The sequence below is a fragment of the Microcaecilia unicolor genome, chromosome 1, assembly GCF_901765095.1.
Source record: "Microcaecilia unicolor chromosome 1, aMicUni1.1, whole genome shotgun sequence".
NCBI lineage: Eukaryota > Metazoa > Chordata > Amphibia > Gymnophiona > Siphonopidae > Microcaecilia > Microcaecilia unicolor.
In genome coordinates this window covers 140732462-140758631 of record NC_044031.1, presented here as the reverse complement: position 1 = coordinate 140758631, position 26170 = coordinate 140732462, and the positions used below count along the sequence as shown (strand labels likewise).

The 26170-nt window shown below is 43.1% G+C and overlaps 1 protein-coding gene across 2 annotated transcripts in view; it reads left to right on the top strand.

The window, feature by feature from the left end:
* The window catches only part of COL28A1 (collagen type XXVIII alpha 1 chain), a 378659-nt gene that overhangs the window by 287174 nt on the left and 65315 nt on the right, over positions 1-26170 (top strand). For both annotated transcript variants that reach the window (XM_030200920.1, XM_030200909.1), the window contains 3 exons: positions 4964-4999; positions 14057-14093; positions 16533-17087. In XM_030200920.1, the coding sequence (XP_030056780.1) occupies positions 4964-4999; positions 14057-14093; positions 16533-17087 (628 nt within the window). The remainder of the gene's footprint in view (positions 1-4963; positions 5000-14056; positions 14094-16532; positions 17088-26170) is intronic.

Here is a 26170-nt window from a genome sequence, read left to right as displayed (position 1 = left end):
CTTACACGGCTTAGTAGAAGGGTCCCTGAGTATCTGTAAGAATGTTATGAAGCTGTAAATACTCAGTTAAGTAGCAGCAATACTTTCAGAGATCATAGTAAATAAAGGAATACTAGCAATTGGCCTGAAATTCAAGAGTTCAGAACAACCTATAGAAGAATCTTTAGGTATAGGTGTTAAAATTATTTCTCCCCAATAATCTGGAAACTGACTTTGTTGAAGTAAGTCAGATAGTACCATGGAGGGGCAGAATCGAACGGCGCCAGCCATCTAGATGGCCGGCCCCAGAAAGCGGCGTCCCAACCGTATTATCGAAACAAGATAGCCGGCTATCTTTCATTTCGATAATACGGTCTGAGCCGGCCAAATCTTAACATTTGGGCCAGCTTTAGAGATGGCCGGCATTGGTTTTCAGCGATAATGGAAACTAATGCCAGCCATCTCAAACCCAGCCAAATCCAAGGCATTTGGTCATGGGAGGAGCCAGCATTTGTACTGCACTGGTCCCCCTCACATGTCAGGACACCAACCGAGCACCCTAAGGGGCACTGCAGTGGACTTCAAAAATTGTTCCCAGGTGCATACCTCCCTTACTTTGTGTGCTGAGCCCCCCAAATCCCCCCCCCAAAAAAACCCACTATCCACAACTGTACAACACTACCATAGCCCTAAGGGGTGAAGGGGGGACACCTACATGTGGGTACAGTGGGTTTTGGGGGGGGGGTTGGAGGGCTCACATTTACCACCACAAGTGTAACAGGTAGGGGAGATGGTCCTGGGTCCACCTGCCTGAAGTGCACTGCACCCACTAAAACTGCTCCAGGGACCTGCATACTGCTGTCATGGAGCTGGGTATGACATTTGAGGCTGGCATAGAGGCTGGCAAAAAAATGATTTAAAATTTTTTTTTTTGGGGGGGGGGAGGGGGTTGATGACCACTGGGGGAGTAAGGGGAGGTCACCCCCAATTCCCTCCGGGGGTCATCTGCTCAGTTGGGGCACTTTTTTGAAACTTGGTCCTAAAAATAAATGGACCAAGTGAAGCCGGTGAAGTGCTCGTCAGAGCCAGCCTTCTTTTTTCCATTATCGTCTTGTAACCACGCCCCCATCCCGCCTTCCATACCCTGCCGAAACGCCCCCTTGAACTTTGGCTGGCCCTGCGATGGAAAGCAGTTGAAGCCGGCAAAAATCAGCTTTCGATTATACCGATTTCGCCGGCTTCAGGAGATGGCCGGCCACCTCCCGATTTGTGTCGGAAGATGACCGGCCTTCTCGTTCGAAAATAAGCAGAATAGTTAAGGAAGGGGGTCTTTTACAATGGCGCAGTAGCCTTTTTTGCATGCAGTAAATGCTAGAGATGCACATAGAAATATATGTAAAATACTATATGTCCCAAACATTTTATCTTATATGCAGGATATTAACAACATCTCCACATCTCTGGGGAAAATCAGATTAACTGCTTATCACAACCATATGAACACTCATGTTCTATCGCACAGGCGAAATGGTGTGAGGCAAATCCTCATATATTTCCCCTTTAAAATGCCTCACACCATTTCGCCTGTGCGATAGAACATGAGTGTTCATATGGTTGTGATAAGCAGTTAATCTGATTTTCCCCAGAGATGTGGAGATGTTGTTAATATCCTGCATATAAGATAAAATGTTTGGGACATATAGTATTTTATAGCTATTTTTGGTCCCCACATTGTGTGATTAGGGTAATAGTTTATTTAAGATCTTCCATAGAAATATATGGGCATCTCCAGTTTTTAGCGCACACTTATTTTTAGCATTCGCTAAAAACATTAGCGCGCATTTGTAAAAGGCCCACCAAGTGGCAAATGATGGTATTGCTGAATAATATAAATAAGAAGGGCAAATATCTAAAGAACAATGTGATTTTGAAATAATATTTCAATAAAAGAGAGACATCATTAGCCTGTATTGTGAGGAACTGATCCTAAATTCGATCTGCAGGAACAGATGAAAGATCAAATTGAAGAGGTAGTTTAATATGAAAGGTGTCTACTCTAGTTATCAACATGCTGTCCCTCAACTTTGAAATTTTTGATTGAAAAAATTGACTAGATTATGAGTGGTAATAATGTCTTCATGGAATAATTTTGGAACAAGCAAGGACTTAACCTGAGTTTTATATTATGGAAAATTCTAAAAAGTTTACTAAGATCTGGGGTATCCTCACAGACCTCACATGATGCTCCTTTATCCTGCCTCACCTCTGCCCAGTACATTGGAAGAATGACAAGGAAGGCAACTTCTGTTTCCTCTATGATGCTAGTAATGTACAACAAGTATCCATCACCCAGGTTCATAGTCTGATGTATCATATGGGGGGGGGGGGGGGGAATGGGATTTGATATACCGCCTTTCTGAGGTTTTTGCAACTACATTCAAAGTGGTTTACATATATTCAGGTACTTATTTTGTACCAGGGGCAATGGAAGGTTAAGTGACTTCCCCAGAGTCACAAGGAGCTGCAGTGGGAATCGAACTCAGTTCCCCAGGATCAAAGTCCACTGCACTAACCACTAGGCAATTAACACCTAATCCCTTGTATATCAAAAATAATATACCTAATGATCTTGAGCTATCAGTATCACAAACAACACTTTTCAAACCTCACAATTGTATAAAATACAGTGAATTGGTAAATTCTTAAAGTGACCGTCAGTCAATAAAACACCTTATCATACACAATAGATCATGATGTTAACATGAATTGGACATCACATGGTTTTGAAATAATTTTTTTTAAGTGTTAACAATGTGTCTCTTTTAATAAGGTGCCCTGCATCAGTATTCAAAATAATATCACCAAATGCCATTAAATCAAAAGTCCAATAATGTTTTCCATGTACTTATCTAAATATAGTGCTTGAGACTTCCCTCCTTCCAAACCAGGTTCCTTGTATTGAATCCATCCTTTATCCTTCCTGACAAGGCCAATGTTTCAAATGAACTCTGCTTCCAGAGGAAACTTATCTCAAGCTTTTCAACAATTTTTCACAAGCATTCCAGCGCCCAGTTCCAACGTTTGAGGAAATAAAATGAATAAATCAGTTATAAAACATCCAGTGAGGAGACAACATATTAGAGGAAAAAAATGATCAGGGAGATTAAACGCTGAAGTAGAATTGTCAGCATTGCTTCATTGATGTTTGAAGTGTGTAATGCATACAAACCTAATTTGAAAATAATTCATCTTAAGTAGAGGAGTGTGGTAGCCGTGTTAGTCCACTCTTAAGGTTATCAATAGAAATCAAACAAAATAAAACATGGAAAAGAAAATAAGATGATACCTTTTTTATTGGACATAACTTAATACATTTCTTGATTAGCTTTCGAAGGTTGCCCTTCTTCCTCAGATCGGAAATAAGCAAATGTGCTAGCTGACAGTGTATATAAGTGAAAACATTCAAGCATTACTATGACAGTCTGACAGAGTGGGAGGAGGGGGGTGGGTAGGAAGTATGCATGGGGACATCAAAGCATATCATTGATATTCTAACAGGGTGGGTGTGGATAGGTGAGGGGAGGGTGATCAACAGAGACATACAGCTTTATAATGGTTTATAATGGGCTAGGAACCCCAGATCCATGTTAAGTCCTTTCTGTTGGGTGTTAAAATATTCAATCATTCTGACTTCAAAGGTCTTACGTTCTTGTATGGTTTTAAAGTTACCTTTGAGGATTCTCACTGTGAAATCACTGGTACAGTGTCCTGGTCCTGTAAAATGTTGACCAACAGGCGTGGGAACCCTGCTGGCACCAGTATTGTTCATATGATGTCTATGTAAATTGAATCTTGTCTTAAGCATCTGGCCTGTTTCTCCAATATAGCATCCTTCGTTACATTTTTTACACTGAATGATATATACCACATTGGAAGATGAGCAAGTGAAAGATCCCTTTATGTTGTATATCTTTCCTTTGTGGATGACTTTGGGGTCCTGTGAAATATTTTGGCATAGTTTGCAACTGGATAAATTACAGGGAAGTGTGCCCTTCTGTTCCTTTTCAGTCTGTGAAGGAAGTTTACTTCTGATTAGCTTGTGTTTTAAATTGGGTGGCTGTCAGAAGGCCAGTACTGGTGGGGATGGGAATATCTCTTTCAGTAATTCATCCTCCTGGAGTATAGGTTGTAGATCTCTTATGATTTTCCTCAGTTTTTCCAGCTCTGGATTGTATGTCACTACAAGCGGGCTTCTGTCTGTGGATTTTTTCTTTTTGTACTGTAGCAGATTCTCCCTGGGTGTTTTGAGGGAGGAGGCAATATTCTTGGAGATTATTTTGGGGTTGTAGCCCTTCTGTTTGAAGGATTCAGTCAGGGTTTTAAGGTGTCTGTCTCTGTCCCCTGGGTCAGAGCAGATACGGTGGTATCTTGTGGCTTGGCTGTAAATGATGGATCTTTTTGTATGTGAAGGATGGAAGCTGGAGTTGTGGAGGTAGCTACATCTGTCTGTGGGTTTCTTGTATATAGATGTTTGTATACAGCCATCACTGATTGAGACCGTGGTGTCCAAAAAATTGACTTTTTCTGGGGAGTAGTCAATTTTGAATCTGATTGTAGGATGGTATGTATTGAATGCAGAATAAAATCACCTATCCACACCCACCCTGTTAGAATATCAATGATATGCTTTGATGTCCCCATGCATACTTCCTACCCACCCCCCTCCTCCCACTCTGTCAGACTGTCATAGTAATGCTTGAATGTTTTCACTTATATACACTGTCAGCTAGCACATTTGCTTATTTCTGATCTGAGGAAGAAGGGCAACCTTCGAAAGCTAATCAAGAAATGTATTAAGTTATGTCCAATAAAAAAGGTATCATTTTATTTTCTTTTCCATGTTTTATTTTGTTCGATTTCTATTGAAAATAATTCAGAAAGACATACAGTATTTTATTTGCTCTTTTTATTGCTTGATTACCAGGGTTTTCCAGGACCTAAAGGTGAACCTGGTCTTACTGTAAGTATCCTTATTTTGCATTTTATTGTATCTATTTTATAAATACAGGGCCAGATTTATCAAATGTTTTTTCCCTCTTTGTATCACTTGGAAACCCCTTGATGAATCTCTTTGTCCTTTATCCATTGTAATACTAAAGGAAGCAGGCAAGCAAAACTGTGTGTTGTATATTATAATCATAGTGCATATCAGGTCTATGCAGCATTATACAGAGACAAGTTGAGGATAACTTTAGAATATGATGCCTAGGCTGTGTGGGATAAATGCGGCTAAAAGTGCAGTGTTCTCATATCATAATGTTTGTTTTCCTATCCTGGGGCAGGGCAGGATTAATGCAAGCTAGACACAGGCCTAGAGCCAAAGTTAGGAGTAAGCCCACAGATCTGCCAAGCCCATGCATGAGAATGGTAAACTCCAGACAGATGTGGGAGATTTGGGAGCCAGAGTAGGTTTGTCAACCAATGGTTTAAATTATGAAAGTTCAATGACTGGCATAACTTTAACTCAAGAACAGTCATGGAGTTGGATAAGAATCACAATTAACAGTATAGTGATAGTTCTGTTACTGAGAACAAAATCAGTAGCTGAAAATTAGTACCACCCGATACCACTACATTTCGGCTTTCATTAAGTGATGCTAATATCCAGCTAATATTTTGTCTTCAATAAAAGAACTATCACCATACTGCTGTTAATTGCGATCCTTATCCAACTCTGCAACTATTCTTGGTTTGTTTTGTTGGATTTTCCTCTATCTTAGACTGTAGAATCTTTAAATAGCAATCTAATTGTGAATAATCCCTAACTAGGCCCCAACTGGCTCGAGATTCACTTGACAGGGTTGACCCATTCCAGCATTTACCCTATTAGCTCAGGGGAAAAGATTATTTCTTTGTGGTATTATCAGACGTCTTTCAGCAAGATGGACTGCTGGCAGAATATTATCTGATGCCATGGTTAGGACTAATACAAAAAATCTCCCCCCAAAAAAATCTTTGGTAGAAAATCACTATGAAACTACAAAACCAAAGACAATAAACAATAGTGCGCGCTAATAGCACTACATACACTGCATAAGGATGTTATTTCTTAATGTTCTATTTCACTTTTTCTTTCTTTTTTTTTACTACGGTACTAAAGAGAACCCTCAGAAGACACCACTATTTAAGGCAATATCATTAGTGTTTTTGCCCAGTGGCATAGCACCTCTTCATAGGGCTATCTCTTAAATGTGAAATGTAAGTGCTATTGCAAACATACACGAGTGCTCAAATTCAGTGTGCTCAATAAATAAGGAAAAAATCAACGTAACTTATCTTAAATCCTTGCAAACTTCTTATTTGTTGTTTTTCTCTGTTTCTTTTATCTGGAGTCACTACACAAGATCTCTCTCTTTTTTTTTTTTATATATATTATTATGAAGTCGCTATACAAAGTCTCTCTCTGTCTCCAAAGTTTACAATCCACACAGGCTTCCCCTGGTTACGCCCGACACCGCGGGTTTCAATACTTTCCTCAGGGACTCGGGTTAATCGCCTATCAAATACACCATCCAACAGAGTCCTGTAAGCTGAGACATCCACGCTGAAGGCTTTTAATGCACTAACACTGTTCTTCCGGGGCGCTATTTAAAGGCTATAACCAGCTGTCGCTTTGATGACGTCACTGTAAAAACAAAAATCTTGAGCAAATCAAAACGTCCAACATGCCGGTACTTAAAATGCTCACTAGATTAGAAAAGCACGAAACAACTTGAAAAGTAGCAACAAAGCAAACCTAACAACAATAAAACAAATGTTTGGAACCGGTTAACTCAAATCATAGAGTTCCAATCTATGGTTTCGTTCAGTCCTTGAGGGCTAATAGTTTGCAGTTTATGTATCCACCATTGTTCTCGCCTAGTTAAAATGGCAGCCCGATCTCGGCTGCCATTGGACTCTGGTACATGGTCTATAATAAACCATCGTAGATCTAAAATACGACTGGTGGAACATAAAAGTCGTCTTGTAACAAACACCTTGTTAGCACCTTTAGTCTCTCATTGTTTGCAACATCATCATGCCTTTTTAGATCTTCTGTTGGATGGTGTATTTGATAGGCGATTAACCTGAGTCCCTGAGGAAAGTATTGAAACCCGCGGTGTCAGGCGTAACCAGGGGAAGCCTGTGTGGACTGTAAACTTTGGAGACAGAGAGAGACTTTGTATAGCGACTTCATAATAATATATATAAAAAAAGAGAGAGATCTTGTGTAGTGACTCCAGATAAAAGAAACAGAGAAAAACAACAAATAAGCAGTTTGCAAGGATTTAAGATAAGTTACGTTGATTTTTTTTCCTTATTTATTGAGCACATTGAATTTGAGCACTCGTGTATGTTTGCAATAGCACTTACATTTGCAATAGCACTTACATTTCACATTTAAGAGAGAGCCCTATGAAGAGGTGCTATGCCACTGGGCAAAAACACTAATGATATTGCCTTAAATAGTGGTGTCTTCTGAGGGTTCTCTTTAGTAGTAAAAAAAAAGAAAGAAAAAAGAAAGTGAAATAGAACATTAAGAAATAACATCCTTCAGTGTATGTAGTGCCAGAGCAGTAGCGAGGGGAGCTGACACCCAGGGCGGGACGCCGCTGCGCACCCCCCCCCCCCCGGGTGCAGCCCGGCGCCCCCCCCCCCCCCCGGAGCGCATCCCTCCCCCCCCCCGGAGCGCATACCTGCGGCGAGGGACGGGCGGGAGGGCCGATCCGCCCCGACTGCACGTTGCTGGGGTGTGTCGGCTCCGCGCTGGTTCACTGCTCTCTCTGTCCCGGAACAGGAAGTAACCTGTTCCGGGGCAGAGAGGGCAGTGCACCAGCGCGGAGCCGACACCCCCCAGCGGCGTGCACCCGGGGCGGACTGCCCCCCCGCCCCCCCTTCCAACGCCACTGTGTAGTGCTATTAGCGCGCACTATTGTTTATTGTCTTTAGTTTTGTAGTTTCATGGTTAGGACTAAGACATATGTACTTTCAAGAGGAGTAGCCTAGTGATTACAGCAGTAGGCTATAACAGGGCAATACTGAATTATAACGCACTTTGTGTGACTCGCCTACTGGTGCCTCCACCCTGGTCGTTTCACCACAGCCATTAAGAGGAGACATAAGGCGTGGGAGAAATTTTTACACCCCTCCTTATTTGTGTTCTGTGCAGTTGCACTGTTTGCACAGATCTTGGTATGGTGCTTGGCTGAGAACTAAGGAAGTTGGGGTTGAAATCCTGCTTCTTCCACCTGGCCCTACTCAAGGTTGGCTAAAGGCATGGACCAGGTGAGGCACTGTCCCAAGGCACCAAAAACCTGCCTCATCTGTTTCCCTGCTGCGGCCAACTTCCTAGTCCTCCAGCTAGCAGCAGCATCTCCACCCCAACCCACTTCTACAGATGCGAACCCTATCTCCCAAATTTCACTTTCAGTAGGGTCGCTTCTGCCCCCTCCTCATCTCTTCTAGAGCCGCTTTCACCTCTTCCAGGGCTGCTAAACCTCCCTCCCTATCTCTTTCCGAGCTGCCTCTGCCTGTCAGCATAAGTCTGCTACTGCTCACTGAAAAAAAGAAATAATAAACGCAGGGCTGTTCTTCCCTCCCCGAGCATTTTCTCCTGTTTTTCAAGCTTTCCTTTCTCAAGATCCCCCATTCCCCAGAATATTTTTTCCTCTTCTCCTGGTCCCTTGCCCCTGGAATTTTTATTTTCCCAGCTCTCCTTCCCCAGGCCCACCTCTAAATATTTTTGTCTCCCTGCTTTACTCCCAGGTCCTCCCTAATTTTTCTCTTTTTTTTCTTTGCTCACCTCCCTCCCGAGACTGCCCCTCAAATATTTTGTTCTGTTCTCCCAGCTTTCCTCCTCCCTTGACCCTGTCTGGCACTTGCTCCCTCTCCCCAGCACTAGCATCTGCTATCTATAAGTTGTCAGTGACACTGTAAGAATACTGTGGCTGAAAATTCCCTCTGAACACACCAGTTCTAGCCAGATAGTGCTGGAACAGAGTGAGGGCATTTCACTTGCGTTATGTTTAGGGGGTAATTCTCCAAAGGTCGCCTAAAGTGTGTGCTCCAAACCCAAATTTTATATTGAAAATTATCTGCCAGATTCTATATAGCGTGCCTAGCGTTCCGCACTGAAATCTGCACACATTCCATAACAAGGTGCGTAACTTAATTGGCTTAACAAGCTAATCTGCATTGATAACAGCACCTAACAAGCAATAATGAGCACTAATTGGCAATAATTAGAATGTATGCACACAACTCGCTAAGCGTATTTTGTAATGAACTGTGCTTAAATTCTAATGCACATGGCTCAAAATGGGCAAGGAAAAGGGCATTTTGTAGGCATTCCAAAACTTACACACATAGTTATATACTATGGACCAGTGCGCGTAAATCTAAGTGCAGGGATTTACACCATGTTTTCGTTGGTGTAAATGGAGGCGTGTAGTTTTAGGCATTTTTTAGGCACCTTATATAGAATCTGTCCCTATATGTATAATTTCCATTATAGAATGCTAGCATAAGTCCACAGTTTTACGTCTAAGCTTAGGCACTGGTGTAAATCCTTGGGCCTATCTGCTGTCAGTACTCTATAACCTGAGTACATAAGTGCTAGACGCACCCCTGACTTGCCCATGCCCCTCCCACATCAACACCCCCTAAAGGTTGCACACTATAGAATCTGTGCACTAAAGTTATAGGGGCCGATATTCAGATCATGGGAGTTAGACTGGCTAACTCCTGCGGTTGGTGCTATTCAGTGCTGGGCAGTTTCTGGTGACTGGCATTGATTACCTGGTTTATTTTTGGCTGGTTTAATGATAAGTTGCTTTGTCGATATTCAAACCTAGGGCCTTGTTTACTAAGCCACGCTATAGGTGCGCTAGCGTTTTTAGCACATGCTAAAAATTAGCACGCGCTAGTGCTAGAGACACCCATATATTCCTATGGGTGTCTCTAGTGTTGTTAAAAATGCTAGTGCACCTTAGTAAACGGGGCCCTTAGCAGGTTATCTTTAAACCGGCCAAAGATATCCCATGCTTTCACGTGACCAAATATGGCCGCTAAACCGGGTTTAAAAATCAGCGTATAGCCTGTTATATCAGCCAATATAACCGGCTATCTGCTAGCCGCTAACCAGGGATATTCAGCGGAGACAGCCGGTTATCCCCTGCTGAATATTGGTGGATAGCTGGTCCTCAACTGCTTTCCATCACGGGGATGACCAAAGTTCACGGAGTCACGTCGGAAGCGTAGCAAAGGCGGGACTGAGGCGTCCTCGACCGATAATGGAAAAAAGAAGGGCGCCCCTGATGAGCACTTGGGCGACTTTACATGGTCCATTTTTTGTTACGACCAAGCCTCAAAAAGGTGCCCGAACTGACCAGATGACCACCCGAGGGAATCGGGGATAACCTCCCCTTACTCCCCCAGTGGTCACTAACCCCCTCCCACCCTAAAAAAAACTTTTTAAATATTTTTTGCCAGCCTCAAATGTCATACCCAGCTCCATCATAGCAGTATGCAGGTCCCCGGAGCAGTTTTAGTGGGTGCAGTGCACTTCAGGCAGGCGGACCCAGGCCCATCCCCCACCTGTTACACTTGTGGTGGTAAATGTGAGCCCTTCAAAACCCACCAGAAACCCACTGTACCCACATGTAGGTGCCCCCCTTCACCCCTTAGGGCTATGGTAGTGGTGTACAGTTGGGGGGGGTTGGGGTGCTCAGCACCCAAGGTAAGGGAGCTATGCACCTGGGAGCAATTTCTGAAGTCCACTGCAGTGCCCCCTAGGGTGCCTGGTTGGTGTCCTGGCATGTCAGGGGGACCAGTGCACTATGAATGCTGGATCCTCCCACGACCAAATGTCTTGGATTTGGTCATTTCTGAGATAGTCGTCCTCGGTTTCCATAAATGAAGCCTAACTTTGGGCACTGGCAATTGCGCCTGCTGAAAGCAGGTGTAAATGCTGGCTCCTAAGTTAGGTGCCAATTGTAACAATGTGCATAAATTCTGGAAACGCCCCTGTCATTGACCCCCTCAAATTAGGCGCTATGGACTAGATTCTATATATCATGCCTTGATTTCCACGCAGAAATCAAAGCAAATTCTATAGAGTACTCTTTGGTTTAGGCATACATTATAGAATACGCCGAGTGGTACTCTGCATGACTAAATTTAGTCACTGTCAATTACACCAACTAAAATCTGGTGTAAATCCCGATACCTAAATTAGGCGCGAAGCGAAGGTATTGTATAACAATGCGCATAGATTTTAGAAACACCCATGACCCGCCCCGCCCATAACCATGCCCACTTTTCAACTATGCAACTTTGAACTTTTGTGCACCATGTTACAGAATATGCTTAGCAAGTAGTGTGCATAAATTTTAGTTAATGCCAATTATTTATTTATTTAGATTTTGCTCACATCTTTTTCAGTAGTAGCTCAAGGTGAGTTACATTCAGGTACTCTGGATATTTCTCTGTCCCAGGAGGGCTCACAATCTAAGTTTGTACCTGAGGCAATGGAGGGTTAAGTGACTTGCCCAAGATCACAAGGAGCAGCAGTGGGATTTGAATTGGCCACCTCTGGATTTTCAAGACCGGTGCTCTAACCACTAGGCCACTCCTCCACTCCATTAGTGCTGATAATTGCTTGTTAACATCCAATTATCAACATTGATTAAGTTGTTTCTTTTATGCACATTGTTATGGAATATGCAGAATATCGCAGCCCATCTGATTTGTGGAGCAGGTAAATTTGAACGCGCACCCCCCCCCCCCTGTTGATTCAACTACACTGGTTACCAGTAGGGGCCCATGTTAGGCTTAAAACATGTGCATTTATTTTTAGAATTCTTCATGGATTAGTTCCATTTTATATGGAGAATATGATGCTGCTTCCCTCCAGGTGTAAATCATTACAAACTCAGGAGCCCTTTTACAAAGGCGCACCAAAAACTGGCCTGCAGCAGTGGGGGCACGTGTTTTTGGCACACGCCGGACCCTTATTGTACTGTGTCTGGAAGAAAGGGATTATTTTAATGGGCTGCAAAATGGACGTGTGACAAAATGAAAACCAGCACGTGTCCATTTTTGGACTGAGACCTTACCGCCACCCATTGACTTAGTGGTAAGGTCTGCCCGGGCAGTAAGCATGCAGCACCCCAAATGGTAAGGTGTACCTTGGCAGTAAGCATACAGTTCGCTGGGTAGGCGCCCCACAGCAGAAAATAGAAAATATTTTCTACCGTAGCATGTTTTCAGTGCATGCCAAATTCAAAATTACTGCCCAGGGCACGCAGTAGCCAGAAAGTAATGCTGATTTGGCGCATGCTGGACACGCATAGGCCCTTATGCACCTTTGTAAAAGGGCCCCTGAAAGACATAAAGGAGTGAATTCTATATATGGTGCCGAAAAAAGCTCTATTCTATAATCCGTGCTTAAAGTTAGGTGTAGTTTATAGAATAGCACAGGAGTCGCATGTAAATTTAGGTGCCACCATTTGCACTGACGAGAATGTAGTAAGTGCCCCCATATTCTATAATTACATGCGTAATTGAAAACCACACCCTTGATCTACCCCCAAATGTCCATAGCTCTCCCATTTTTGCACCCCATTTTTTGGGCTGTGCGTAAAACTTAGGTATGGATCCCATGCCTAAATTTTTGTGCATACATGTCAACTCTAGTGCCAATAATCTTTTGTTAAAATGCCAATTATTGATGCTAATTAGCTTGTTATTCAATTAAATCATGTGCAATATGGGTACATGCCCAAATTTGCATGCATTTAGTGCTTTTTATAGAATTGGGGGATTAGTCCTTTGCTTTCCATCGATGCAAAGAATTAAATCAAAAATAATATTCTCTGCTTCTGGCCCTTACCAATAGACCCTAATCTGGAATTTTCTCCCACAGAAGCTCAGATTAGAACTTGATTTTATGAGATTTCTAAAGAAACTGAAATTTATTTAGAAATTTTCTTTTAATGAAATAATTTTTTCTCAGTAGATGATGGATGTTTTGACTGATGTGTAAATTTGTATTAATTACTGTATTTTCCTAGCGTTTTGGTCTAACTTTTTCAGTTGTTATCCACATTGAACCAATTTTACTGAGGAAAAGTGGAATATAATAAGTTATGTTATGTTATTTATTTATTTATGACATTTTTACCCCACATTGGCCCGACAGTGGCTCAGGTTCAATGTGGCTTACATAACAACAATTAAGGGTATCTTTTATTAAAGCTTAACTCAAGTAATCTTCAGCAAGGCCCATTTTATTTCTATGTGCCCTGCTGCAGATATCTTGTGCTAAGCTTTAGCAAAAGGCCCCCTAAATGAATGATACATATTAAAAATTACATAAACAGATTATAAAGATTATAATACGCGGTGAATTAACCTGGATGCAGCTGTTCTTAAGGGTGGATGGATAGAGAAGAAGATTAAGTCATAATTAAGTTTGTAAACAAAGAAGTGAAGGTGAATAAATATGGGAAAGAAGAAGTGACATTAAGTGTATGAATGGAAAATAGAATTCTTTGTTTTCTGAAAGGCTAAATTGAAAAAATGAGTTTTCAGTAGGTTTCTGAAGGACAGGAATCATCTGTGCATTTAATTGTTTTTGCTATAGAGTTCCAAATTTATGTTATGTAATATTATGTTACGTTACGTTATACAGGCAGCGCAAGCATAAAATAAAATAGGCACCCAGAGCCAGCTTCAGTAGAGCACAAATTTATACCTTCTCTAAAAAAAAGTTATTCATTTGTGCATGTATTCAATGCATGGACATGTGTTCTTTATAATATATGAACCTACCTCACAACTCCACCCTATCTCTACCTAAACTACACCTCCAGAAATGCCATATGCTCTGTCTTGTCTGCCTATATACTTTTACAAGTGTATTTAGCCACTGAATTTTATTAGAGTCAATTTCTAAGTTTAAAATAACTCTAATATTAAATACGTTTACAGTGAATATAAATAGCTGTGCAGTAACTAATTTGTACCTTACTTTCAGAAAGAAGACGTGATCAGGCTTATCATTGAGATATGTGGTAAGGCTCAAAAATAAACTGAGAAGTCTAGGCGTGGGTTCTAATTCTGATATATCCTTTTTGAGATGCAGTGACCAGAATTGAACACAATATTCAATGTGTGGTCGCACCATGGAGCGATACAAAGGCATTATAACATTCTTATTTTTGTTTTCCATTCCTTTCCTAATAATTCCTAACATTCTATTTGCTTGCTTAGCCGCCACTGCACACTGAGCAGAGGGTTTCAATGTATCATCAACGATGACACCTAAATCCTTTTCCTGGGCGGTGACTCCTAATGTGGAATCTTGCTTCACGTAGCTATGGTTTGGATTTCTCTTTCCCACATGTATCACTTTGCACTTGCTCACATTAAATGTAATCTGCCATTTGGATGCCCAGTCTCCCGGTCTCATAAGGTCCTCTAGTAATTTTTTACAATCCTCTTGTGATTTAACAATTGTGAATAACTATGTGTCACCACCAAATTTTATTTTATTTATTTATTTATTTGTACAACAAATCTGTGAGATCCTATCTCTCCCTCCACTTCCCAAAATGTAAAAGCATCAAATACAAATCAACGTACGCCTCTAACTTCTCCTATGTATGCACCAGATATGTATTTATTTATTTATTTATTTGTTACATTTGTATCCCACATTTTCCCACCTATTTTCAGATTGGTAGGTCTATTAGATTGATCATGTAACCTGGTGCTAGGCCAAAAATTATTCTGTAAGCCAGAGAGCAGATTTTGAAGTCTATATGTGCCAGTGTAGTTTTTGAAGAAGGGTTTGGAGCTTTTGAATCGGGTTTTTCCAAAAATGAGTCTTGCAGCAGTGTTTTGTGCTATTTGAAGGTTCTTTAGAATTTGTTCTTTGCACCCTGCGTACATTCCATTGCAGTAGTCCACATGAGCCAGAACCATGGTTTGGATCATGTTGCAGAATACATCTCTTGGGAAGTATGGTTTTATACGTTTGAGTTTCCACATTGTGCAGAACATTTTCTTTCTAGTGGCCTTGGCCTGGTTTTCAAGTGTTAGGTCATGGTCTGTGGTGATGCCTAGGATTTTCAGGTTGTCTGAGATTGGGAGGGATGAGCCCAAGGCCTCGATGGTTGTAAAGTGTTTAGTGTTATGCAGAGGTGAGAGTATGAGGCAGTGTGTTTTGTCCCTGTTTAGTTTTAACTTAAAGGCTCATGCCTAGAATTCCATGGTGTTCATACTGTTGGTGATATCAGAGGTAATTTCTGATGGGCTATTTTTGAAAGGGATGTAAATTGCGACATCATCAGTGTATATGAAAGGATTGAATAGGGACCTGGCTAATGGGATCATCATTAGATTGAATAGTATGGGTGATAGCGGTGAGACCTGTAGGTCTCCACATGCTGATTTCCATGGTGAGGAGATTACTGAACTTGGCTTTACTTGGTTTGACCTGGTGGTCAGGAATCCTTTAATCCAGGTGAATATCTTCCCTGAAATTCCTAGTTTGTTAAGTTTTTCTTAGTAGAATATGGTGGTCCAGCATGTCGAATGCACTCGACACATCGAGTTGTAGTAGTAGGATGTTTTTGCCTATTGCGATTTCATGTTTAAATGTGGCTAGGAGTGTGATTACCTCACTAGTTATTCCCATCTCTAGGTCATTTATAAATATGTTAAAAAGCAGCAGTCCCAGCACAGACCTCTGGGGACCCTCACTATCTACCCTCCTCCTTTGAGAATACTGAACATTTAACCCTATTCTCTGTTTTCTATCTTTTCACCAGCTTTTAATCCACAATAGGACATTACCTCCTATCCCATGACCATTTCCTCAGGAGTCTTTCATGAGGTACTTTGTCAATGCCTTTTGAAATCCAGATACACAATATCGACTGGTTCACCTTTATCCACATATCTATTCACCCCTTCAAAAAATATAGTAGATTGGTGAGGCAAGATTTCCCTTAACTAAATCCATGTTTGCTTTGTCTCATTAATTCATGCTTATGTATATACTCTGTAATTTTGTTCTTTATAATAGTTTCTACCATTTTGTCCACCACTAAGGTCAGGCTCACCAGCCTATAATTTCCCATATCACCTCTGGAACCCTTTTTAAACATTGGTATTACATTGGGATGTGTTATTTTCTGGCTTAGACACTATTCTGTAACTACGCACATATCATCACTTTGTAGGTAGTTGTTCACATGGGCAAAGTCAAGGCAGAGCATATGTGAGATGCATAAACTATAAAATATTATAATCTATGTGTGTGAGGGTAATAGGCATAAGTATTTATACCAGATCTATGGCTGGTGTAAATACTGTCTCCTGAATATAAGCACCTACTTTTCCTTTATAGAATAGGCTCCAAATAGGTGCATTTTTGGTCCCTAATAATAGATGCACTTTTATAGAATTACCTTCTAAAGGTTTTCTTTTTTTCAAATATGTTTTAGGATGTGGAGTCGAATGTAAAGAAGCACCAGTGGAGCTGGTCTTTGTCATTGATAGTTCAGAAAGTGTTGGGCCTGAAAACTTTCAAAGAATCAAATCCTTTGTGAAAGCACTCATCGATAGAGTAACTGTCAACCAGGTTACCTCCCGCATTGGCATTATAAACTTTAGCCATCAAGTAGAACTGTCTGCCACTTTGCAGCAGTATTCCCGAAAGGAAGATGTCAAACATGCTGTTGACCAAATGCAGTATCTAGGGGAAGGCACCTTCACTGCTACAGCTCTAAATAAGGCCAACGAAGTGTTCCAGGCTGCTCGGCCAGAAGTGAGGAAAGTAGCCATTGTTATAACAGATGGGCAAGCTGATGTTCGGGACCAGCTGAATTTGGAAGCGGTGGTGAGAAAGGCCCATGCTGCAGACATCGAGATGTTTGTAATTGGAGTGGTTAACATGAGTGACCCCAGCTTTCCTGAATTTCACAATGAAATGTCTCTCATTGCTTCTGATCCAGATAGTGAGCATGTCTACCAAATTGATGACTTCTTCACCCTTCCAGGTAAGCTTATTTGTATGGCCTTGAAATTTCTGGTACAGATAATATTCACACTTGGCTCTCACTTTTGATTTGATGATTAGAATTCTTAATGAACTTGAATACTGGAGGTAATTGTAATCAATTGTAAGGGATATTGTACTCCATTCTACTTAGGCATAGATGTCATACACCTTATGTGTATTAAAACTTTCTGTATGACAAGAGCTGCTGTAAATGGAGGATTGGCCTAGTGGTTAGGGTGGTGGACTTTGGTCCTGGGGAACTGAGTTCGATTCCCAGCACAGGCAGCTCCTTGTGACTCTGGGCAAGTCACTTAACCCTCCATTGCCCGCCGCATTGAGCCTGCCATGAGTGGGAAAGTGCGGGGTACAAATGTAACAAAAAAATTAAAAAAAAATTAAAATATTCAAAAAGTTAGCAGGTCAGTGGCAAAAAATGGTACTTAAGTGGTTATAATTGTCAAAGCCGGACAAAGCTGATATTCAGCTGGCAATGGACAGCTGAATATTCACGGACACCTGCTTCCTCAAGCCAGCCAAGATTGGAGGCATGATGGGGCATGCCGGAGGCATGTTTACAAGTCTGGCATCATACCTTTTGCTATAAATTATCTTGTTGGGCAAACTGTATAGACCGTACGGGTCACTATCTGCTGTCATCTACTATGTTACTATATAACGGTAATATTCAGTGTGGCATGTCCAGTCAGCATCTGTCATACGGCCAGCTATATTTAGGACTAGTTTTCCGCTGGATATCTCTTTTCCGGTTTTGAATAACCAGTCTAAGTCATAGCAGCTAAACCCTGCAATAGGTATTTGAAGCAGCTATAATTCATATTCGAATATTCTCTTACTTTAAATTTATTTGACAGTTTCTGGCATTATGCCTCTTTCACAGTAAAGTTTCAAAGTGCTATCCATTTGGTGGGCTACGGTAAACATCGGGGGATGGAGGGTCAGGTATATGATGACTGGGTTGTTGCTGTCGGGGTATCTTATTGTGTAAGTATTGATTGTGTTAGGCATTGGGTTATCACATCAAGATAAACTTATGGGAAAAATAAAGCCATTGTAGACAAACCATTTTTCTCTCATAACCTGGCAATTTAACCATTTTAACCTGCTATATTTGAGATATTGGGCTTGCAGTATCAGCCATCCCTTTTCCTTGGTGGCAGTACAACCAGCTATACCAGATGCAAGTGTAGCGGAGCGAAGGTGGCAGAGGAGACAGCAGCTGTACCTGGCATCTCTCCAGGCACAGCCCCAAGGACAAACCCCAGCACAGGTCCAAGGACAAGCCCCAGCACAGCCTCAGCATGAGTTATCTCCAATTTACAGAGAAAGAGGCATTTCAGAGAGCCAGGTTCAATAGAGCCACCATTGCTGACCTCTGTGAGCTGTTGAGAAATGATTTCAAGGCCCCCACCCTGTGGAGCCATGCCTTGCCTTGCCAGTGACTGTGAGTGAGGGTCACTACAACTCTGTACTAACTGGCTACTGGCTGTTTTTAGCACCTTTTGGGAGTTACTATGGGCACGACACAGTCTGCCACCTGCCATTGTATAGACTCCTTCCTATAAGCTCTGCTCAGGCACCTCTGTGACTGTCACCTTTCCACACACCCCTGAGCAGAAGCATCAGATGTTGAGGGAGTTTTATGCCATTGCTCAGTTTTCCTCAGTGTTGGGGGGTGATAAACTGCATGCACACTGCCCTTAGACCACCTGGGCAGAAAAAGAGAGCCTACAGGAACAGAAAAATGTTTCATTCTATGAATATATAGGTAGTCGCAACACTAGGCTCTTCATAACAGGAGTGTGTGCCAGATTCCCCGGTTCGTGCCACGATGCCTTCATTCTGGACCAGTTCAGGCTGGAGTAGGACTGTGCCAATGGTCTACTGGGGAATGTCTGGTTGTTATTGCTGTAGGTGCCAGCATTACACAAACAGATTAATTGTGGCAAGAAGAGAAGAGGAGGGACTGGAATGTGTGGGGGTGGGGGTGGGGAAGGACAAAGAGGGAGAGAGGTTCTGCATTGTTGGGGGGAGGACAATGAGGGAGACAGGTGCTGTATCAATGAGGGTGGGGGAGGACAAAGTGAGGTGCTGCAATGGGGGGCAACGAGGGAGACAGCTGCCACATTGTGGGGGCTTGGCAAGGAGGGACAGAAGTGCTGGACAGGGAGGTCATGTAGGGAAGAGAGAGATCCAATGAAGGGGGTGAGGAAGAGAGGGGGCGTGGAGAGGGAAAGAGGTGCTGGATTTGGGGGGGAGAGGATTGACAAGAAAGGAAAGAGTTGCCAGGACCTGCGGAGAAAGAAGGGAGAGGTGCTGATCCTACAAAGGAGGGAAGGAAGAAAGAGAGATGCTGGCATCTGGGGGTGGGGGGGAATAGGCATACAGAAGAGTTATGTTGGACAGAGGCAAGAATAGGGATACAGGGATGGGAGATGCTCAACATGATGGGAAGACAGGGATGAGGCTGGGTCAGATAGATAAGGATGCAGAGAGAAGATGGATGATGGACATGGAGAGAAAAGAAATGCCAAATGGACACGGAGACTCTGGCAAGACAGTTAAGAGAAGAAAGAGGAAACCAGAGACTAGGATCAACACATTACCAGACAACAAAGGTAGAAAAAATAATTTTATTTTCTATTTATTGATTGGAATATGTCAGTTTTTAGAATGTGCATCTGCCACAACTAGTCTTATATATGGCTGGGGCCAATGAGAAAACCTCATTCATTGGCCTTCAATCTCCAGCACTGCGGTGGTAAATCTCCAGCATTGGGATGGGCCACCCTTGGCATCTTTGCTCTTTCCTCCATAGGGGCTGGCTGCATTGATGCACAAACAGGCTGCCTCCTCACAAGCTCCCTCAGGGAAGCTGCAATAGAGGCCAGTGAATTGGCCTATCTGTCTGCTGTGTTGCTCAGCCTTTCCAAGGCATATGCTCTCCATTCCTGTTAGATAATCATGGAGTCCTTCAATGCAGAGACATCTGTGACCAGCTGCCTAGTTAATTGGAGCATCTCTCTTTGGTCCAGCCAAAACTGCCCAGGATCCAACTTATCCTCCTCTACATCCTCCAGCACTGGCATTTCCAGGTGTGCTGGCTTAGGCAGGCTATGGCCCTGCAGCAGGTGCCTAGGGTTCCTCGCCCTCTGTCTGACCTCCTGAGGGTGGTGAGGATCCTGAGGCCTGTGGTGGTAGAGGCACTGTGGCCTGTGTCTGTGGTGATGGTTGGAGCTCTGTGGCCTGTGGCACAGGGGCTTGGACCAACTCCTGCTGCATCTCCTCTCCTCAGCAGCCTGATGGTGGTCTTGGCTGGTGATGTGATGGGCCTGCCTGTGGCTCACCTGTGGGCGGAGCAGATGGAACATATATGAGACATCTTGATATGGCTGCCATCTTGTGTGATCCATCACACTTGAAATATCATAATGGGTTCTACATGCTAACAGTTGTCCACCCTTAACCTCACCCATCACCCTGTGCTGCTGTAACAGCAGCATTAGTCAACCATATGCTTTGTTGACACTGTGCACAAATCTGCTTGACCTCTGTACATATTCCCCATCTACCTGTGACAATACACATTGGTATATTGTGCTTGCCACAGGAAATCACATGGTGCGAATGTATGTAGGGATATGTGGGGCATGGGTGCTAAGTTCTCACAGATAACCCACTGTATCACCCAACATCCCCTAAGATCAATAGCTGCCAATATGTATGCTAAGTCAAACAATTATGTATTGTAATGGGACCTAATATATCTGTTCTGCTCTCTTACAGGTGTCCTGTTATACTGTGCTGAGTGCCCTGACACACCTTAGCACTCCAGGTACATTATCTTTGCTGATTACAGCCATCCACTGGGTGTGGTATATGCCATTGATGAGGCAGTTGTGGCTCACAGATGCGCCATGCATGTCCATACACTGTGCAACGCTGAGGCATATACAGCCTATATTTCTACACACCCAAGAAACATGCACATCTATGGGCATATCCCATCAGAGTCCCATCATTCACAGAAGCTGGGATGTTGTGAATCTCTGTCACACACCACTCTGAAGGCACATTACACAGTCTCACATACAGCCAGTACCTGGCTAATGTTTGAACAAATAGAAAATAAGAATAGCTATACTGGGTCAGACCAATGATCCATCTAGCCCAGAATTCTGTTTCCAACAGTGGCCAGTCCAAGTCACAAGTACCTAGCAATGGCACCAGTCAGGTCTCATGGGGGGAGAAATTAGCCTTGCATGAGCCTGGCATATTCTGCACCATAGAAACAGCTTTCCAAAGTAGTGGCTGGTTAGCATTTTAAATATCAGCAGCTATCTTGAGCAGATGGGTGGTTAAATTGGGCCTAATTAAGCGGACACTATTATAAGTGGTTATGTTTTGAATATCGGCCGCAGCTGAAATGGCTTATTCATGTGTTCTACAGTTAGCACCCTCTAACCGCCACTATGCAGAATGCAACCGCAGATATGGGAACCGGTTATCACTGAATATTGGTGCTTAGCTTTTAGTACATAAGTATTGCCACACTGGGACATACCAAAGGTCCATCAAGCCCAGCATCCTGTTTCCAACAATGGCCAATCCAGGTCACAAATACCTGGCATAATCCCAAAAAAGCTCAATACATTATATGCTGCTTATCCCAGAAATAAGCAGTCACGTCCAGACCCTTTTTAAACTCCACTAAGCTAACCGCCTTTACCACATTTCCTGGCAACGAATTCCAGAGTTTAATTACACGTTGAGTGAAGAAAACTTTTCTCTGATTAGTATTAAATTTACTACTTTGTAGCTTCATTGCATGCCCCCTAGTCCTAGTATTTTTGGAAAGAGTAAACAAACGATTCACGTCTACCTGTTCACTCATTATTTTATGATAGTTGGCTCATTGCTTTCTTGGAAAAGCTGCAGTATCCCTACCACAGTGTACTTCCGGCCAATAATAAATGTGGCATATGGAAATGCATAAATGAGGAGAGAGGGTCTAGATATTTCAACTCAGTTGTGAGGATGTGATTTAGAGAAATGGTATTGCTACATGATGAGTGGCCATTAGACACAGCTGAGGCTCAGAAGTGAAGGCATTCCACTCCAGGTGCACCAGTGATGCTCATATCTCATTCTTTTCCACTCACAGGTGTGTATCAGTGAAGATGAGGAGGCTCCATTTATTCCTCTTTGGGAACTGCGAGCCTCAGAATCCACAATGGGATGAGCTTGTGAGACAGTACAGCACCCTAGGCAGCTTACACCAGGGTTTGGAGGATATGAGCAATGTTGTTTCCATGCTGACAGCTGTCATCAGTGAGTATTGATGTTATGAGCAATGTCTGGGGTCCATATGGGCAAAGATTGGCAGATACTATGTAGAGGCAAGAGGTGGATGTAGAGGTCATCCATGCAGTGCTTACAGTCTACATACACCACCAGTATACAAACTCTGACATCCAATATTGGTCAGTTATAATGTGAGGAACAAGGGGGGAGGGGGGTCCATAGGGCAGAAGAGGAAACACCATATTCCAAACTAGCCACATAGATGTGCATGTGGGGCATAGTCTCAGGGGTAGAGCAGATGACTGACGCATCACAGAGAACCAGAACTTTGCTTTTAACAAACTCATTTTTTTTTTCAGAAGTGACATTTCAGGATTCATGTTCGTTCTTGTATAGTGAAACCTCCCAGTTCACTGAAATCCCTATTGTCCCTCAATAAACAGCACTCCAACAGCCTTACGCCCTTGCTGCTGTATAGAATATTAGCGGAGAGTGCAGTAGTTTGTTTATCATTCCATGCAGCACTTACACAAAACCCCAAAAAATAATTTTCTAAAACTTGGGAAAAAGTAGTATTTGAACTTGCTACCTTTGGTTCTCTGTGCTGTTTTCTGATAATGCTGTATACCTGCCTGGGGTTATCAGTGAAGACATTTACAGCTATGCTTTGCTGTCACATAGACCAGCATGTCCTTGGTTTGGCTGCAGTCATACTTTGGACATTGTGGTTTCTCACACTGGACGTATTCATGCTACATGCAGCCAGCTCTGGCATGTCCATGTATCAGGTATTGAAGAACAGGCTATTTCTTGGGAGATTCCTTTAGGGAACTACATGAGATATGCACTTGCATATGCTGATGACATCAAACGTGAAGCTCCGTTGTTGAAAGTGACATGGCCTGATTTGAAAAGGCCAGCAAACAGGGACCGTGGAGGTCTGTGTGGCAGCAGATGAACATTCTTTATATATGTGAATCACAAACATTCCCATATGGAGCTATGGCCTAATGATAAAAACACTTGCATTTGAACCAAGGCTGCAAAACCTACTTTTGCCCAAGGGTGGTGGTACCAATTCTTTTTTTTTTTTTTTGGCCAAGTGTGGTGAGCCAAAACTAATGCTACCTCCTGTCCCCAATGTTTCATGATTCAGCAGAGGTTAAGCTATTAAAGTGCTATTCAGTGAGAGTTAAAAGGGGATTGTACTCAACTATGAGAGTTCAATATCCAACCAAACCATTACGGCACTGACACTAGCGTTGACAAGCAGCAGGGAAAACTAGAAGATGCTGGGTCTAGTGCCAGTGTGGTTTTGCGTTTTGATTTAATTGAGCCCCATATTCTTAGGTATACCGAGCCCTCACAGTAAATATAAATCTCTGTCATCCCTCAATGAATATTATTTCAATAAGCTTCACACTTGCTGCTTTCTTACACATTTGTGGACAGTAGGTCATTTCCCATTCAGTGGCATAGCTACAGGTGGGCGTGGATGGGCACAGGCCCACCCAGCTGCAGCACCACACTGCTCTCTTTGCTCCTCTCCTCTGCGGCATCCTGGCATCTGCGCTCTTGTCTCTGAACTCCATCCCTCCCTGATGCCGATACAGGCGTGCTCGGCACCTGCAGTGATTCATTCTTGCTGCTTGCGCCGGCCCCGCAGGTTTCCATCTGCCGCATTCCACCAGACAGGAAACAGGCAATGACATCAGCGAGGCCAAGACATGGCAGACGAAGCCTGTGGGGCTGGCGCAAGAAGCGAGAATGAATTGCTGCAGGCGCCGACAACGTCTGTACCGACATTGGGGACAGGAGCTCAGATGCTGGAACACCGCAGAGGAGAGGAAGAAGATGTGGGGTGGGTGAAAAAAAACCCTCTTATGTTGTTAAAAAATATCTCTGGGAAGATATTTGTGGTGTCGTGGGGGAGCAGGGAGAGGGAGGGGGCACATGCACATGGAAGGGCCCATCCAATTTACCTCTGGGCCCATACAAACTACCAAGTCTGGCTAAGCCTCTGTTCACATTCCATGCAAGTCACACCCCACAACAAGAGAGAGAAAAAAAATACTTAGAAAACAACCTAGGGCAAAAGTGGGATTTGAATCCCCCTCCCAAAGGGTTTCTCAGTTTGGATCCTTGGGTAGATACTTTATTCATTAAGCCACAGCACCATATACTAAACTGGGTGGGTGCTTTAGACTATGAGTGTTCTTCTGCTGCTTCACAGCCCTCCTTATACTCCAGGGGGAAGTCCGTTCAAAAATATTGAAAAGTCTGCACAGACCAATTGATATGTCTGCACTCAATCTTTGAAATTTGTGTAAAATTCTGTGCATTTTATGAATAGCTTGTGCAGAATTCCACCAGCATAATGGCTGGCACCTGCCCCCAGGCAGGAAATACCCCCCCCCCCCCCCAGCAGTTTCCCATGCACCTTCCTACAGACCTCCACCCTATTCCTATGGCGCACACACACATGCCTCATCTGCCTTTCTCCAGCCTCCCCCCACACTCCATCCACTTTTTGTCCAGCCTCCCCCTGCCCTGCATACACACTTCATCCATTGTTTTTCCCTCCCGCCAAACCCACTTCTGCAGCCCGACAAAAAGAGAAGCAGCATAGCCACAGGTTGGCTTGCATCTTGTTCCTCTGCTGTCCCCGAACTGACTATTCTTTTCAGCCATACAGGCCTCCTCACAGCTACATGACTTAATGGAATGACAGAGGAGCAGGACGCAGCCCAACCTGCATTTGTGCTGCTCCTCTTCTTGCTGCACTAGCGAGGTGAGTGTGGAGGGAGTTAGGCAACTGGAAAGCTCTGTGCTGCACAGACTTCTGTGCATAGTCTGCATTGTGCAGTAGCACAGAATTCCTCCAGGACTACCTCCATGCCCCTGTTGTATGTCCTTTTCTACTTACAGTAGGTAGTGCATTTGGCAGGTAAGCCAGAACAGGATCTGTCAATATTTGTGTTTTTCTTGAATTAATGAAACATGGGCCTCTAAGTGCAGGCTGTCCAGCTTATCCTGATCCCCATCCAAAGCACACCCATAGCAAGCTTCCTCGCCATCTGGACTGACAGGGGTCATAGACTTCTATATCCTGGCTTCATCAGAGGATATGGATGTCTTGCCAATATAAACATCTTCATGACGTATTTCACATGGCCCAGATAATAATAGAGGTATAATAGGTGACTGCTTCTCAGGGAACAAGCTCTTAAGGCCACACAATGGGTAGCAGTATGTGTTGACACAGTAAGCTATCTACAATGGGGTCCCAGGAGTGGAACATGAGCACATCACCATTACAGGATCTAATTGAAGCAAGCCATTTGTAGCACCCTGGTAAAAAATGGCCTTGCCACACTGAAAAGACACATCCAAAGTTAAGCAGAGGCCCATTTCCTCCCCCCCCCCCCCCCCCCCCCAGCTTGATATGAAGGTCGCCAACTTTGGATCTTTCATCCTTACAATATAGGGTCCAAGGTTTTATGTTAATAGCTTTACCTAACACCCAAAAATATTACACAGGAGACAGGTAACAAAATAGAACAACGTATTATATAAAAATATGAGATTATCAAATTACAATTTCTGCTATCTTTGCCTTGGGGGAAACAGAACAAAACATGACCACAAACTTTGGGGAAAGGGGAAAATAAAACCAACAAAAAATATATTCACATATTAGAAGGGGATGGGAAAGGTGGGTGGTGACTAGGGTGCTGCCTGGTGGCAAGGTTCTGCTGC